General features: G+C 40.5%; 1 protein-coding gene across 1 annotated transcript in view; it reads left to right on the forward strand.

The window, feature by feature from the left end:
* Positions 1-662: 662 nt before the first annotated feature.
* The window catches only part of LOC149181417 (Peptidase C78, ubiquitin fold modifier-specific peptidase 1/ 2), a 456,391-nt gene continuing 439,232 nt past the window's right edge, over positions 663-17,821 (forward strand). Inside the window, exon 1 of the mRNA XM_089416612.1 lies at positions 663-942. Within this exon, the coding sequence (XP_089272738.1) occupies positions 762-942 (181 nt within the window). The 5' untranslated portion in view covers positions 663-761. The remainder of the gene's footprint in view (positions 943-17,821) is intronic.

A 17,821-nucleotide genomic window follows, 5' to 3' on the forward strand; every position in this document is an offset into this window, starting at 1 on the left:
AGACTCTTTTCTAGAGCCCTTCCCTAGTGATAACATTCTAGAGGGATTTTGCTGCCAAAAATATACCATACATATATAATTTTAATCAATGGGGAATTGGGGGGCATATATATATATATATCCCCAATTCCCCATTGATTTAAAATTGAAAATTAATGCCAATTCACCCAATGAATACCATTTTGGTCATTACGCTTGCCAAAATATTATTATATATTTACTCATGAAATTTCTTCGTCGAGATCATGATTTTATTACAATATATTTGGTTATTTAATCCAAAATACCTATGTCTCATAGCTCATACATAATTAAAAGTTAAAACTATGATCTTAACCCATACCTTATTTATACTAAATGATCGGGAGAAGTAATATCATCTTCAAAACATCATTGAACTTTGATCTAGTTGATTTTTGCACGTTATTAAACCCAAAACAACTTACATAATTGGTAATTAAATATTAATTTTTTTTGGACATCACCATATTAATAATAATATGTGATTTAAATTTTTTTTTATAAATTCATCTCCATAAATTTCATAAATCAAATTATTTTTACAAATAAGAGAATCTTATACAATTTAATGTTTAATTTAACCATAACTTTAAAATCATTTTTAATATATAACGACATTTAACATCGCCGAAAATATAAGGGTCTACGTTGTGTGAATCTTCAAAAATAGAGTGTGGGAAAAAAACTGAAGGTTCGAGGAAAACAGGATCAGCAGAGTAGCGGGCAAGGCAGAAGGAGACATGGAAGAGAAGGTGTTGAGGATCCTGTGTAACAGTCTGTCTAAACAATATGGCAAAGAGCAGCAGAACGGTCTGCAATGGCTCATCGGTGTTTCTTTCATGCCATTCACAGTCATTTCCTCCTTGAAATGCCTTCACACCGATGGCGATCCCTTCACACCAAACTACGCTGCAGAAGCAGGTGAGTCATATTATTTTCTAAGGCATATCCAATCTCATCATAACAATTGCATTCATTGTATTTGTAATTCGGATTAAGAACACTAACTACCTCACCAAGGAAATGCAATACTGCGTGAGAAAGCTCATACCATTGCAGTCCCTGAAAGAGACGAATTTCAATTTAAAAGAAAAAAATGCAAGCACTCTGTTCGCTCTCCTCTCAATGGCCTGAAAGAAGGCAAATTTCGAGCCATGCATAGATCTCAAAGTCTAGGTCTCATGGTCGGGAGCTGCACCACATGACATTCATTTCCTTCGCATCAGGTCCCAGGGACCAAGTGTAACTATTCTGCCAAAATTGCACGGGACTTGTACCTTGCCTCATTATTTTTACCCATGCTGTTTGGGAAAAGTAGAGCACAGCAAGAATGGGACCTGGTAGACAGATTATAATCCATCAGCCTCAATGGTAAGCCTGGATCCTTCGGCTAAAACGAATAATTTTTCTTTATTCACGACTTTTAATTGCCGAGACCGGCACATAAGATAATTTTATTATTGTCCGGGAATTATTAAAAAGTGGTTTAATAAAACTAAAGAGTACAATCCAATAATGTCTAACATTTTTTAGAAACTAAAAATAAACTATAAAATAAATAAGCTAAACCACTTGATAAGACTTACCTATTGGAGAGGATATAAAACTGTTTTGTTTGCTTAAGTATTGAACAATTCAGAAATTTCACCTATTTCCTAGAGGTTTCGCAGATCTCAACCTTGTGAATTTTCAGCCCTCACCTATTTCCTAGAGGTTTCTCAGATCTCAATCCTGTGAATTTTGGGCTGTTATGAAATATAGACAAAACTGTAGGAACAACAGGCAACATTTCACCTCTTAATAGCCCAATTCATTAGGCAATTAAAGAGAAAAGTTACTAAAGTGTGCCAATGAGTTTCAGCTCTCTAGGGCAAACTTATCATGCGTAAAACAGATCTAAAATTCACTTCATGACAGCTGTAACTATGGCAGGTAATCTGCCCTATTTTCTTCAATATTAATGTTGATCACTTACAATTTCAGTCTTAACTTATGTTGGATCAGCAAGACATAAGTGTTGTAAATTACAAAACCTTGAAGAAATAGATCGCTGAAATCAAATCTGCAATTACAAAAGTAGTGGACAACTGAAATTAGTTTTTTACAATAATGCACAATAGAAACTGTTTTTCAATGCACAATAGAAATTGATTTTCTGATCTGATAATTACTTCCAATGATTGCCAATCAAGTTATTTTATGTCACATATATCATTAAGCAACTACACACACAAAATCTCAACATGAATGCAATGAAAACAGTAGGATCATAAAGAGACAGCCAAACACAATAGAGACAACAAATTTTACTCTAGGAAAACCCAATCTTGGGAAAACCCAGCAACTTTTCTTCTAGGAGAAATTTGTTCTTCAACAATATTTACAATTCCAAGAATATTCTAGAAATCTGTGCCAGAAATCCAAGTCCAAGATATCAGTCAAACCTGGTCAAATAACAACTAGTCAATGCTGGTCAAACCTCCAAAAATCAGAGAAATTAGTGCTGGTCAACAGTTTGAAATTTTGGCTTGAGGTCAGCTCAGTCCTGCAGTCAAAGGGTCTTCAGTCAACTGTGGTTAACTGTGGCCCAAATCTGTGGTCAAATTTGCCTCTTTTCAGCGATCAAATTCAGTCAAATTCTCGGTCAAACAGAGTAGGGCAAGCTCAGTCAAATGCAGTCTTCTATGCTTCGGTCAAACTTTAGGATTCCTTCTCTTGACTTCGCATGTGTGGATCTGAAATAGAAGAGGTGTGTGCTCTGAATTGGTCAAAGTGGAGGAGTCTTATGTGTATTTATATTAGCCAAATTGGTGCCCTTTTGACCAAAAGTTGCACCCATTCATGGTGGCGTCAACTTGATCGTTTGGGGCCTACATGAAGCCGCAAAATACATAATTTGAATTTTCATTTTCATAATTTTCCTTGGCCGACTTGGGGGGCCTTTTGGCATACGGGAATACCTCCTGATGCTACACAAAAATCAACACTCCCTCTAAGCGAGGGAGGTATTCTTTGCAACAATTTTTCCTTGCTGAAATTTCTCCTTTGTTAAGTTCATGAGCTTGTCATATTGATGCATGTCTATAGATAACTCCATCCCGGAGTGGGCAATGTAACTCCTCATATATCTAGGGTTGGCCAAAGTCCTTTATGGCTCCTTAGGCAAATGTATCAATCTCCTCTGATCATGACCTAGCCTAGGCATCCAACTTTTTCTACCTTATTGGGAGAGAATTTGCCTTTGGACTATTCACCTTTTTGGTCAAAGTCCTTTATGTCGTAGCCAAGTCCTTTTGGCTCTAACGATGAATTACATCTATCTCCTTTGGTCGACAAAGCCAAGACCTTATGGCTTCTAAGGAGAAGGTCTGTCCAATCCTATAATTTCCCTTGGACATTCACCTCTGGTTGACCTAGCCGTGCTCTTCTTGCTTCAGAGTTGAATGTATCCTATAATTTCCCCTGTAATTACCTTGGGCCATTCACCTTTCTGGTCGAAGTCCTTTATGACCTAGCCAAGTCCTTCTGGCGTCAAAGGTGAATGTATTCATCTCCTATTGGTCAAAGTCCTTTATGACCCAACCAAAGTTCTTTATGGCTTTAGAAGATGGTCAACCTAATCCTGCAAAGACCTCATCATTCCCTTCCAACGAGGGAGACATTCAACATACTAAGCTCGTCTTTGTCCACAATTTACTTATTTGTGGATATGTACTGGAGCTCTACTGCTCTTCACGTCTCGGATGAAGTGACCTAACCATGTCCTTCTGGCTTCTGAAGGCTCATTGCTTCATGACTTGTGATATTCCTGCAAAGCCTCACTTCACCTCATGAGACATATCTCAAACCACAATGCACATCCAATTGTACAACACAGGTAACACATGCTTTGCTGTACATGCCTCAGCTCAACCATAAACTGGTTCAGGGTGTTCATTGCAAAGCGAATATCTGGCCTGGTGTTAACCAGATACATCATGAATCCAATCAACCGTCTGTACATCATGGGATTCATCAAATTTGAATCTCCAATCCCAAGAAATAGTGTATCCGTCGGAATCCTTCATTTCAATCTTTGAGGCCAAACCCCTTTGACATTGAAGCAGGTCTTCTTGTTGTAGTCTTGGCTATCATGGAAGCAAATTCTCCTTCTATTGTTGCTCCCTCTGTTGCACAAACAAGTCCATTTGCTGTAGCTGCTCCCTCTGTCATGCAAGCAAGTCCTTTTGTTGTAGTTGCTCCCTCTGTCATGTAAGCAAGTCCTTCTGCTATGGTCTCCACATTGGGGTTTGTCCCTAGCTAGTGCCATATCTTGTGTCCTAGCTAGTGCCATATCTTGTGTCCTCTTGTCTTGGCTTGTCTTCTACTGTTATTGTTTATGTTCTATATGCATTTTACTATCATGTTGATGTAATTGCTAAACTGGATATTGATATTGGGCTAATAAGAAAATTGAAGTAAAATTGCTCTCAAGCATAAAACATACCATTGTTATCTAAAATTAACACTTTGGCTTTGGAATGGCTTTCTCCACATGATCTTGAAGTTCATTCTCTTCCAAAATAAGGAGTATTTTGGTATTCCAAGATCTAAAATTGATGGCACCATCCAACCTGTCTTCAACTCGAAGATTTGGTACCATTTTAGGCAAAAGACCCAAAAACCAATTAAGTTGCTGGAACACTTGTCTCTAAGGTTGACTGTTGGATTTTGTAGCTTGGGAGGTACTCTAAGCCTTGAGGATTGAGGGTTTGGAGGAAGGAGCTCCACAAGTGGCCTTGTGGGCTTCAAACCCAAGCTTGGGGTTTTGCACCTATTGATGTTTGGGCCAAAACCATGACGAGATTGCGACATGTGAGGAATGAGGATGATAGTAGATGACGAGACGAATCCAACGCATCAAGAATCGTCCAATTTTGAGTTGTCGTTGAAGAGATATTAAATTTTGAATGTTGGAGGTGGGCTTGTTCAAGTTGCCCTAATGTTAGTAGGTTGTTTGACAGGTTGGTAGCCCTTTTAGGGCTGTTCATTGGAGCCCCATGGAAACCTATAAACATAGGTCAAGTGTGAGGCATATTTACACATCCAAAAGGGCATCTTCCATCATAAATTACCTCTGCGTTTGAAATGTAGATCTGAGGCAAGATAAAGGAGACCACAACCGAGTTTTGTGAAGGGTTATCTTTGCATTTTGGTGCTGATTCCTCTGTGTAGAAGGCCGCAACTCTGAGGCAACTAGGAAGGTGTTTAAGGGCACATTTGTGGCCAGTTTTGGTATGTCTCCCTTGTAGGCTAGGCCACAGTAATAAAGGTAAATTTGGATGTGCTCTGTGCATGTTTTGAAGTGTTGTTTGGTTCTGTTATGGGCCGCAAGTATTGGGGTAATGCAAAGGTGTATTGGAGGGCAATTTGAATGGGCAGAAGGCCTAGGAATGACCCTCTAACCCAGCCGTAGACTCTTGGATTAGGCTGCAGCCCAAATAGAAGCTTTTCTGTCTAAAGGAGGCTGTATCCTTTGTTGTAGTAGGTCCATAAGTTGCAGAGCGTCTAGAGGAGGAGCCTTAAGCCCTAAAGCAATGCATGGTGGAATAGAAAGGGCAACAAAGGTTGGATGTTGTTGGACAAGAGAACACAGTGATTTGGAGCAGGGTTAAGGGTTGTGAAGTGTGCCCTAACTAGAGTTCAAGGGTGCATAGAACACTAGGGCAAAGATCAACAACAAAATGCAGTAGATGGTCTTTTGGTGATAAGGATGCCAGTGGATGGGAAATCCTAGAGTTGGACAGTCCGTGGAGCAAATTATATTAGCAGTTGTGTGGGTGTCACGTCAAGAGGAGCAACCAAAGGTTGCAGGTATGTAAGTCCTCTTGAGGTTCATGTAATTTGCAAGTGCATAGTGCCCTAGGAGAGGATTGGTTGGTGGAGTTTGTTGGCAGCCAAGAGGAGGGGTTTCCTAGATGATTGGATGCCCTAACTAGGAGCAGATGCTACAACATGATTGGTCACTCGTGGTCTGTTGGAGGGCAACTTGAGAGTGGACCAAGTGTGGATAGTGGATTGGGCATTTATGGTTTGTTGGAGGACAACGTGACAGTGCCCAAGTTGGAGCTTGATGTGCACCATCTTCATAGACTTAGGTGGTTACGAGAGTGGCAGTTCTTGAGCTCAAGGGTTGATGAGCCAGAGTAGTTGAGCAACCCTAAACTTGTGTGTGGAGAAGGACTTCTACAATAGATGATGGGCAATCCTCCTAGCCCATGTTCATTGTGGGAGATGGACATCTTGTAGCGATAGGTGGTAGCCCTCCGTGCCCTATGATTGTCTTCATTGGAGCAGCGCAGGAAGACCATAGTGCGCTGAAGTCCCTATGTAGCAGCAATGGGCAGAAGGAGTTGTTCACAAACGAAGTTGTGGACAACTCAATCAGGAGTCTCGATGTGTTGTGGCCTTGATGGACTAAGGCACAACTAGTTAGCAGATTAGATAGTCGAGGTTCAGTGGCCAGATGGACATGGATCGTTGATAGAGGCAGTGCTGTAGATCAGGAGCCGAAAGACCACGCAGACACAGGGTATGACCGAGGGAAGCTGTGAAGTCGACTACATCAACCAGATGGTCAGAGTATCTTGTTGAGGGTAGATTGGTTGTCGATGGATTGACACCAAGCCCCAGTTTTGTATTTTTGTACTAGTGGATGTATGAGGGCCATTATCCCTGGTACGAGAGCCCTAGACTGTTGTATTATTCAGTTGATTAATATAACGAAGTTGGGTTGAAAATTGTAAAAAGTTGTCTATATTTTGTGCACTAGTAGATTTACTGTTGTTTATATTTCACTGTGCAAAGTAGTTTTGTTGTGATTCTTGGTTTGGTAGCATCAGTGATTTAAGATTCTATCCCAGACACCAAGGTCGTGGAAATTCAACATGGAAGAGTGTATATGAGATACTTTGAGGGACAATGAATCAGAGTGTGCACAACGAAGCAACTCAGTGGGAATTGTGGGTGTCTAGATCACGAAGTAGAGGGTTCAGCTGAAGACATGGAGATGTGGTCTTGAATGGCTTGGCAGTAAGATTGGCTGGGAGTTCTGGTGAGCTTGGTGAGCAACAGTTTGTTGTAGGGCAAGTTGCAGATCGTGTATTTCCTTTGACTTGCCATGGATGGGTTGGGACAACTCGAGGGTTTCTTTGGCTTGGACAAGATCAGGTTGATCGAGATGGCTTCATGTGATGGACTATAGATTGGCAGGCTAGAGTCTTCATCGGATCATGATGTTGCATATCCGAGATTGGAGTGATTTGCATGAGTGGTATTTGATCCAGGAGGATGAGTGCTTGCAGGACTGAGCCAATGGAGATTGTGTAGGCTCAGAGGGAGTCTAGCCTCAGAGGGAGCAACCCTCTGGAGGTTTGGGATCTTTAGGTTCAGATGTGATGAGGCGGAGGCACTATCGAGATTGTCGGGTTCATTCTATAGAGCATGCTGTAGTGATGGACGCCAGATGGGTTAGTGTCACCGAATGATGATGGTTACTTCTGAGTCTTGGAAGTACCTCCCTCGCTAAGAGGGAGTGTTTTTTGTAGCTTGGGAGGTACTCCAAGCCTTGAGGATCAAGGGTTTGGAGGAAGGGGCTCCACAAGTGGCCTTGTGGGCTTGAAACCCAAGCTTGTGGTTTTGGATCCATCGATGTTTGGGCCAAAATCGTGACGAGATTGCAACATGTGAGGAATGAGGATGATAGCCGAGGACAAGATGAATCCAACGCATCAAGAATCGTCCAATTCTGAGTTGTCATTGAAGAGATATCAATTTTTGAATGTTGGAGGTGGGCTTGTTCAAGTCGGCCTAATGTTAGTAGGCTGTTTGACAGGTTGGCAGCCCTTTTAGGGCCGTTCGTTGGAGCCCCATGAAACCTATAAATATAGGTCAAGTGTGAGGCATATTTACACATCCAAAAGTGCATCTTCCATCACAGATTACCTCTGTGTTTGAAGTGCGGATCTAAGGCAAGATAAAGGAGACCACAACTGAGTTTTGAGAAGGGTTCTCTTTGCGTTTTGGTGCGGATTCCTCTGTGGAGAAGGCCGCAACTCTGAGGCAGCTAGGAATGTGTTTAAGGGAAAATTTGTGGGCAGTTTTTGGTGTGTCTCCCTTGTAGACTAGGTCGTTGTAATAGAGGTAAATTTTGATGTGTTCCGTGTGTGTTTTGAAGTGTTATTTGGTTTTGTTATGGGCCACAGGTATTGGGGTAATGCAGAGGTTTATTGGAGGGCAATTTGAATGGGCAAAAGGCCTAAGAATGACCCTCTAACCCAACCATAGACCCTTGGAGTAGGCCGCAACCCAAATAGAAGTGTTTTCTATCTAAAGGAGGCTGTATCCTTTGCTGTAGCAGGTCCGTAAGTTGCAGGGAGTCTAGAGGAGGAGCCTTAAGCCCTAAAGCAATGCATGGTGGCATAGAAAGGGCCGCAAAGGTTGGCTGTTGTTTGGACAAGAGAACACAATTATTTGGAGCAGGGTTAAGGGTTGTGAAGTGTGCCCTAACCAGAGATCGGCGGTAGCATGCAACAAATGGTCTTTTGGTGATAAGGATGCTAGTGGATGGAAAGTCCTAGAGTTGGATAGTCCGTGGAGCAAATTATATTAACAGTTGTGTGTGTGTCACATCAAAAGGAGAAAAAAAATGTTGCGGGTATGTAAGTCCTCTTGAGATTGATATAATTTGCAAGTGGATGGTGCCCTAGGAGAGGACTGGTTGGTGGAGTCTATTGGCAGCCAAGAGGAGGTGTTTCCTAGATGATTGGAGGCCCTAACTAGGAGCAGATGCTATAGTAGGATTGGTCACTCATGGTCTGTTGGAGGGTAGCGTGAGAATGGACCAAGTGTGGACAATGGATTGGACATTTATGGTCTGTTGGAGGACAACGTGATAGTGCCCAAGTTGGAGCCCGGTGTGCACCATCTTCATGGACTTAGGTGGTTGCTAGAGTGGCAGTTGTTGAGCTCAAGGGTTGATGAGCTAGAGGAGTAGTTGAGCAACCCTAGACTTGTGTGTGGAGAAGGACTTCTACAACAGATGATGGGCAGTCCTCCTAGCCTATGTTCATTGTGGGAGATGGAAATCTTGCAGTGATAGGTGGCAACCCTCTGTGCCCTATGATGGTCTTCATTGGAGCAACACAGGAAGACCATAGTGGGCTGAAGTCCCTGAGTAGCTGAGGAGCAGCAGTGGGTAGAGGGAGTTGTTGACAAACAGAGTTGTGAACAACTCAAATAGGAGTCTCGATGTGTTGTGCCCTTGATGGACTAAGGCACAACTAGTGAGAAAATTGGATAGTCGAGATTCAGTGGCTAGATGGACTTGGATCGTTGATAGAGGCAGTGCTGCAGATCGAGAGCTGAAGGATCGGGCATTCACAGGGTATGACCGAGTGGAGTTGTGAAGTCGATTACATCAGCTAGATGGTCAGACTATCTTGTTGAGGGTAGATTGGTTGTCGATAGATTGACACCAAGCCCCAGTTTTGTATTCTTGTACTAGTGGATGTGTGAGGCCCATTATCCCTGGTATGGGAGCCCTAGAATGTTGTATTATTCATTTGATTAATATAACGAAGTTGGGTTGGAAATTGTAAAAAGATGTCTATAGTTTGCGCACTAGTAGATTTACTGTTGTTTATATTTCGTTGCGCAAAGTAGTTTTGTTGTGATTCTTGGTTTGGTAGAGTTAATGATTTAAGATTCTATCCCAGACACCAAGGTTGTGGAAATTCAACATTGACTTCAATGCCTGCTCTTTCAACAAAGCTCTAATACCATGTTGAGTTTTCTACAATAATGCACAGTAGAAACTGATTTTCTGATCTGATAATTACTTCCAATGATTTCCAATCAAGTTATCTTATGTCACATATATCGTTAAGCAATTACACACAGAAAATCTCAACAATAATGCAATGATAACAATAGAATAATAAAGAGACAACCAAGCATAATAGAGAACAAATTTTACCTTGGCAAAAACCCAACAACTTTTCTTCTAGGAGAAATTTGTTCTTCAACAATATTTACAATTATTCTAGAAATTTGTGCCACAAATCCAAGTCCAAGATACCAATCAATCTTGGTCAAATACTAGCTAGTCAATTTTGGTCAAACCTCCAAAAATTAGAGAAATTAGTGCTGGTCAATAGTCTGAAATTTTGGCCTTAGGTCAAAGGGTCTCTAGTCAACTATGGTCAACTTTGGTTGATTGCGGCCCAAATCTGCAGCCAAAGTCTCCTTCTATAGTCAAACTTGCCTTTTTTCAGTGATCAAATTCAATCAAATTCTTGGTGAAACAGAGTAGGTCAAACTTGGTCAATTGCAATCTTCTATGCTTCGGTCAAACTTTAGATTTCCTTCTCTTGACTTCGCATGTGTGGATAAAAAATATAAGAAATGTGTGTGTTTTCCAAATTGGTCAAAGTGGAGGAGTCCTAAGGTGATGTCTTCCACAAGCAAGGCAAGGGCACTGTTACCACCATTTTAACAAGGGTGCTTTTTGAAAAAATTCTACAATATTACCTCACTTAGTGATGCAAGGTAGATTGATGATATTGATGTTTTGGGGCATCTTGGAGGACTTGCTGTAGTGTAGCCAGAGCTGATCTCCAAGGCCAAGGAAGTGGAGGCTATCATCGAGTGGGTTGATTCTTAGGAAGAAGATGAAAAATTTCCCATTTGTTTATATGCTACAACCAACTCAGATGCAAGCTAATGGGGATGCTTTGGTTTATTGCTTATGCTAGATGCTTTGAGGTTTGCTCTCATAAAAAGAGGAGCATGTTTTTGTCTCTATGACTTCAGGAGTTGTTGGCCAACTTGTTGGGCAATTTGCAAAGTTGATGGGTTGCTACGTTCTAGGTGTTGAAGAATGTAACTAGTGTTGGTTTTCATAATTGTACTTGAGTCACGATGTAATGTATTTGTCAAAAGAAAGAAAAAGAAAAAATATTTATAAAATAAAATTATTTATTAGCATGGGTTTCATGCTTTATTATTTTATTTTTTAGGTCATAACCTCCATTGAAGACTTCTAGGGTTTGTGTGATGAGTCCTAGTCCTTGTCATCATGTAATAGACCCTTCTTGGGCTTTGTATATCAAGAAAGAAATTTATTTTTGTGTCAAAAGTGCCATTTGTGCCTCCTCCACCAAGTCGGCCTCAAAGAAGACAAGTTAGCCTCATTAAGGACATTCGACCACACATAAGGACTATAAATAGAAGAGCATTCGACCCTATTTGAAGAACCAATCACCAAGAAAGTTCGATCTGAAATTTTTAGAAGAAAGAAAGGAGCAAAATAAGTCTAAGGAAGAAGGAGAAACCCTACTCGAAGAAGGAGGAACCCTAGCGAAGTATGTGAAGACATTTTTTTCTTGATTCTGCTTCAGGCATGCAAATTTTTGAAGTGCAGAAGGGGGCCGAAATTGCAAACTTGTAGTAGAGCCGAAAATATGTTGCAGGAGGATCGTAGATTCAAGCTTGATGCAATTTCACTAGAGTTGACTTCTGATGTTTGGCTAATCATCTTGGAGGCTGACTTGGTGGATAGAAGGAGGTTCTTTGTCTAGGTCTAAGGTCTTGGGTTGTCTCATCTTCATTTTAATCTACTGAAGGAAGAGTTTGACTGAGTTTTCCCCTTCATAGGGGTTTTGCCCTAGCTGAGTGCCTATATCTGGTGTCATTGATCTTCATGCTTTGGATTTGATAATTGCTTGATGAAAAGAAGATAAAAGAAGAACATAAAGGAAGTTAATAAGAATACTAGAATATCACAAGTAATTGCCTAGACAAGAAAATCTTTCTGCCTTTCTGATTTTCTAACATGGTATCAGAGCTAAGGTGAAGGATAAGAAGGAAAAGTCAACTTGAAGATCTATTTAAGGAAGAAAGGATTTGAGAAGGAAGGATCAAGGAAAGATTTCAAGATAGATACTGTAAAAGGGATGTATGATGCTCTCTCTAAACTATTCACCATCAAGAACATTGCACAAGTAGCTAGTTAAAAGAATGAACTAAGAACAATGAAGATGACATAAGATGACACTGTCTTCTTATTTTTAAGGATATCTCGAATAAGAGATGAGCTCCAAGCCATTGATGAAGTCATACCAGATAAAGAGCTTGTGATTGTTGCACTACTAGGTCTGCCGAAATCATGGAGTGTCTTTGCATCAGGTATTAGTAGTTGGAAAGAAACACCACCCTTTGAAGAAATGTGTAATGCATGTAGTCAAGAAGAAACTCGCATCTCATTAGCAAGTGATAAGAAGAAAGATGAAGAGAACAACACATCCAATGCATATTCTGCTCACTACAAGAAAAAGGGAAGACACAAGAAGTTTAAAGGACCAAAGAAGAAGATTGACCTATCTAAAATTGAATGTTTTAATTGTCATAAGTTGGGACACTACAAGAGCCAATGTCCTGAAAATCCAAGGAGCAAGAAGAGAGAAAGAGAACATGCAACAGTTGCTAATGAAGCTCCACCGAAGAAGAAAAAAACTGAAGAATCCGAAGTCAAAGATCTATATTATTGAGTCTCTAGGGATGCTATCCCTTACATATCCTCATACAATATAGACTTTTATTTTAGGATTTCTTTTATGATTAGACTCTAGGATTAGTCTAATTTCTAGTATTCATAGGTCTAACATGTTTTGATAAGAAAATTCTTGAGTTGTTTCCAAGGAAGTCCCTCACAAAGAAAATATTGATGCTAAGAGGGAGCTTCCCCACCATTTTACAAAAGATAAGTATCCTGTTCTTTTTTTCCTTTATGATTGATTTCCTCTATACATCTAGCTTTGTTTATACTGCATACTTATGATCCTTGTATTTTCCTTGGTAGGAAAGTTTGCATAAGGATTGTGGCTAGATTCAGAGGGAGACATCAAAAGAAAAGACTTGTATCATGAAAATAAGCTTGCTGCAAAGGAAACTCTACAAGGTTTGTTAGAGAAAAACTCAAGGTATGTTTTAGGCTACAAGTTCTGTTGCAGATCTTCTTCATATAAGAAGGTATGATCATTCTTCATTTAAAATTTGCTTTATATTACTAACTCTTTCATGTCTAAGGTTTGATTCTATATTGTTAGGGTGATTAATCTCTAGATTGAATCTACCCTTATCATACTATCTCTTGGTGTTTGTTCATTTTGGTAAAACCCTAAGCCTTTAGGGTTCTCTATAAAAACCCTAACTTTTTGATATTTTGGGTTTATTGATGCTATGATGAAACCCTAGCTTACTTAGGGTTTGCTGATAGAGTCTAGAACATATGATGAAATCCTATGATGTTTAAGATCTGTTGATGCTATGGAACCCTAGCCTTTTAGGGTTTGTTGTTGATGAAACCCTAGATTTGTAGGCTTTGGTGAATTAGGGTTTATGTTAAAACCCTTGCAATAGTCAATATAAGACCCTAGGAATGAAATCCTAGGCGTATATGCTTCCGTTTCATTGAAACCTTAGCTTGAACTGCTGTATATCTAACTTTAAAGTTTTGATGTTTGTGTCTAAGGCTCATGACAAAACCCTAGTAGAAATCAATATAAGATTCTAGGCTATGATAATGAAACCCTAGATGTAAAATTCTTTCGCTATGCTAACTTGATTGTTGATATCTACAATTTAGTTTTGATGATGAAATCTAGGGTTTGTGACAAAACCCTAGCTAAAATTGTTGCAAGAAGGCTAGGGGATGTAACCCTTGTTTATTATAAACCTAATCAGGTTTAGGTTTTGCATATCTAAAGTTTGTTTTTTTGTTCAAAGTATTAGATGCTCACATTGTGATGAAATGCTAACCCTATTTTGATATAGTTGACTTTGTGCCCTTATATATTTACTTGGTTATATTTGTTGATAAGAGCTATAGGTACATAGTCTTCAAGATGTTTGCCTCCCTCATACTTGATGATGACTTTATGATGATGATGAGCATGATAGAAAGAGGGAGCTGCAAGAACCTCAATGACATTAAAGTTTACATTAATGATTGAAAGATGACCTTGTTTCCATATAAAGGAATGAAGTTTTGGAAAATCAAAGTTCTTCAATAATATGATGATGCAAAAAGAAAGAGACTGCATAGCTGAAAGAATAAAGTTGTTGATCTCCGTAAATTGAGAGGGAGCTTTGTTGAAGGAAAGGGAGTCTCCTCCATAGTTGATAACATGATGTGAAGACCATGAGGATGGTTTGAGATTGGAGAATAATGAAGGCACTACAATGGTTTTTCGTGATTGATAAAGCTATGAGCAAGATTCATATGTTTTGAAGAAGTGCTGAGGCTGAGTTTGGTGCTGCTGGATAAAGAAGGAAGCTTCTGTGAAGATATGTTTGGTTATGTGATGAACTAAGCAACATTAGAAATATTGAGGACCCCAGAGATTTGTGTTCACACACACACACATATATTGAAAGTTTGCTACTAATTGGGGTTGTGATTATGCAGGATCTCTCCATAAGAAGTTCGAATATTTAGAAGCATGCTTGGATTGGTGGATATATCTAATTTAGTTAATAGGAGAGATGAAGCATCTTAGGCTGCGTGCCTGTATTATGCTTGGGAGGACATCTGGTCGACCTGTGATGATGTCCAGATCTCGAAGAGGGAGGGTATTGTTGGCCTTGTGGAGCTCCGACCTTGGATACGATACCTAGATCCCTGTGGGTTGGTGTTAGAGCTGAAGCCTGATGGTACCTATAGTGGCAGAAGCTTGGATAACACCTTAGTCCGGTTGATTTCTGGTAGCATTGGATGTGCTCTAAGCCTCAAAATTTGCAGGGAGGCTAGGGCACATGTATTCTAGAATACCCAGAAATCGTTTTGGGAAATTCCACTCAAAGACAGTTTTATTAAAATAATTAATTATTTTTAATGGATGCCTAAGTCTAAACTTAGGAAATTAAAATAATTAAAGGGTATTAATTAAACTGGGGGTGAAACTTTTAGAAGAAGACGAGGATCAAGCCAAAATGCTTTGAGCCATTGATTAGAAATTAGAATCTAATCTAGGCCGTTGGTTCTCAACGAGAGGATTATAAGAAGAGGCTTGATGGGCATTTGGAAGACACATCGAGTAAGAGATCAAGAGATCGATTTTTGAAGAGAGCAGTGCAGCAGTTGTCGGAGAAGTGATCGAGGTGATTTCTTGCAATGAGGGGCAGAGATAGTTTTCGGTTGGAGAGTTTCCTGATCCGGGGATACATTGCAGAGAAGGCAAAGAGAGATCCAAAAGAGGTAGCGCAGAGTCACGCTGGGCAGCGTAGGGCCACGCAGTGGCAGCGTAGAGCTTGAAAGGAGATCCAAAATTTGTTGGAGATCGAGTTCCAAAGCCAGAAGCTGGGGTGTGAGATCAGAAGGGCAGAAAGTTGAAGTTCTAGAGGCAAATCGATCAGCCAAAGGAGTGACGTAGTCCCCAGACGCTGTCACGCAGAGCAGCACAGTGATTGTGCAGAAACTGCGCAGAGGCAGCTAGGGGCTAGCCATTTAGTGGCTAGATCAGTGCTAGATCGCTGGTGATAGTGTGAGGTATATCTCACTCATCTCTCTGTTAGTTAGATTCTCTACATTGGATAGCCAACAAGACATCCAAAGATTGTATTTAAAAATTACTGCTTCATAATACAAACCCTTAGCCGCTGCACCGATTTTCCCACATTGGGTTTTTCCGGGGACATTGGTCCAAAAACAACGGTGTCACTTGTGTGTGTTATTTCTTTCTTGCTCAGATTCTTGTTTCCGCATATTATTTAAAGTTGTGAAGGTTGCATTTGTATTTACTTAGATATTTACAATAGAACACAATAAATAACTTGCATGGATTAACAAGTAGGAGAAGTAATATCAGTTTGCTGCAGTAGTGATTCGGGGATTCTCGAATTTTCACATGGTATCAGAGCACAGGTTAAGCAAGGGAGCAGATCAGAAGAACTAACGCTGAAGAGAAGAAGGGAGGTCGAAGTGCTGCATAGGCAACAGATCGAATCCCTAGAGGGATTGCGCCAACCCAGGGGGGTAATATTTTTGTGGAAGATCTCTCTCTGAGTGAGTCGACAGAGGGGTAGGATTTCCAGATCGATATTTGCCAGTGACAGAGGGAGCAACGCAGCAGAAGCTTCAACGCATAGCAGTTTCTGTTGAGACGCAGTTTTCTGTAGTAGTTGTTGGGATAGTAAAACGTCAGAAGAGAGAAGGAAACACTATTTTGAGGGAATTCTTCCTCAGAAGACTTCCAACCAAGAAGTCCGAATTCTCATTTGCTGAACAACAATAGAGAGGAGCATATCTACTAACTCCAGTAGGGAGTGTGTAGGCCAGCCCAACAACAATACAGAGGAGAGAGGAGGCAGTTCGACATTTTGTTGGCAGAGATGGCAACTAACTGGCTGAGAGATCAAGATCGGTTGGATAGAGCATTCAACTATGTGATCTGGAATTCTAGGATCTCATGCCCTTCTGGATGAGCATGATCTCAAAATGTACGTTGATAGTGTGGTAGCTGTACCCGGTGATGTAGATCCACTCAAAAGATACAAGGTTGAGATGGCGAAGGCCAAGCGGTTGATCCTCAATGGAGTAAGGGATCACGTTGTATGTCCCATTGATGGCAAAGGGACAACCAAAGAGATGTGGGATGCCTTGGCTACGCTATATCAAGGATCTTCCGAGCAGCGAAAGATGTACTTGGAGGAGAAGTTGAGGTCAGCTAGGATGGAGAAAGGGGAACGCATTGATCCGTTCCTATTAAAGCTTCAGGAAGTCCGAGTTCAGTTGGCAGCTGTAGGATCAACGCCTCAGCCTACAGAGATGTTGAGGTTAGCCCTGAATTCAGTTTCAGAAGAATGGCAAGTGTTTGTCCAGAGTATCCCAGGCAGAGAGAAATTGCCGTATTGGGAAGGAATATGGGCCGCTCTTCAACAGGAAGAGATGAGGCGAGACTTAGTCAAGTGCAAACTTGATGGCAGTAGCAACAGTGGGACGAAGCCCAAGGAGGAGGAAGAGAATGCAGTCCTTGCATCTAAGGGGCAGCCGGAGCAGCGAAAGAAGAAGAAAGGTGTTTCAAAGATCAAATTTTTTCGGTGTGGTGAATTTGGTCACTACGCTATGCAGTGTCCTCTCAAGAAGAAGGACAAGGATGAGAAACATGATCCACATGTTGCAGTTGCAAAGATTGAGGAAGAGGAGTTCACCATGATTACTTAGATACTTCCAGGGGAGAGGTGGGGTGATCTAGTACTGTAGTTCGAAAGAACTGCAGATAGGCAAAATCCTTGAGGAGTCCACCTCTTGGATCAATTCAATTACAGATTTTATAATTTCCTTCATTCCCTTATGCAAATGATTCCATGAACGAAATTTTTTTCTGGTGCACAATACCATAAAATGGATTTCCTTACAATCGTAAATATGTTCTCATTCTATCTATTCCAATCTATTCCAATCTATTCTTTAAAATTAGAATAGATAGGGAATAAATTGAATAATTGTTCATTAGTAACATGAATAATAATGGAAAAAGGCTCGTATTGAAAGAATAATAGATTGGGTAAACTCGGGAAGTCCAGTTCGATTATGATCCGAACAAAGAAAGAGTTAAACGATCGAGCATTGCATAACCTTGCTACGAGAGCCCATATTAGAAGTAGTAGGATGGACCAGGTTAGTTGATGCAGAGGAGTGTCAGAGTGATAGTTGCAATGGCTAGGAGTGCCAGAGTCTGAACAACGTAGAGCTAGTGTTGGC

This window comes from Pinus tabuliformis, chromosome 3_2 (assembly GCF_031772625.1).
Source record: "Pinus tabuliformis cultivar Carrire ecotype Pingquan chromosome 3_2, CPIR1, whole genome shotgun sequence".
Taxonomy (NCBI): Eukaryota; Viridiplantae; Streptophyta; class Pinopsida; order Pinales; family Pinaceae; genus Pinus; species Pinus tabuliformis.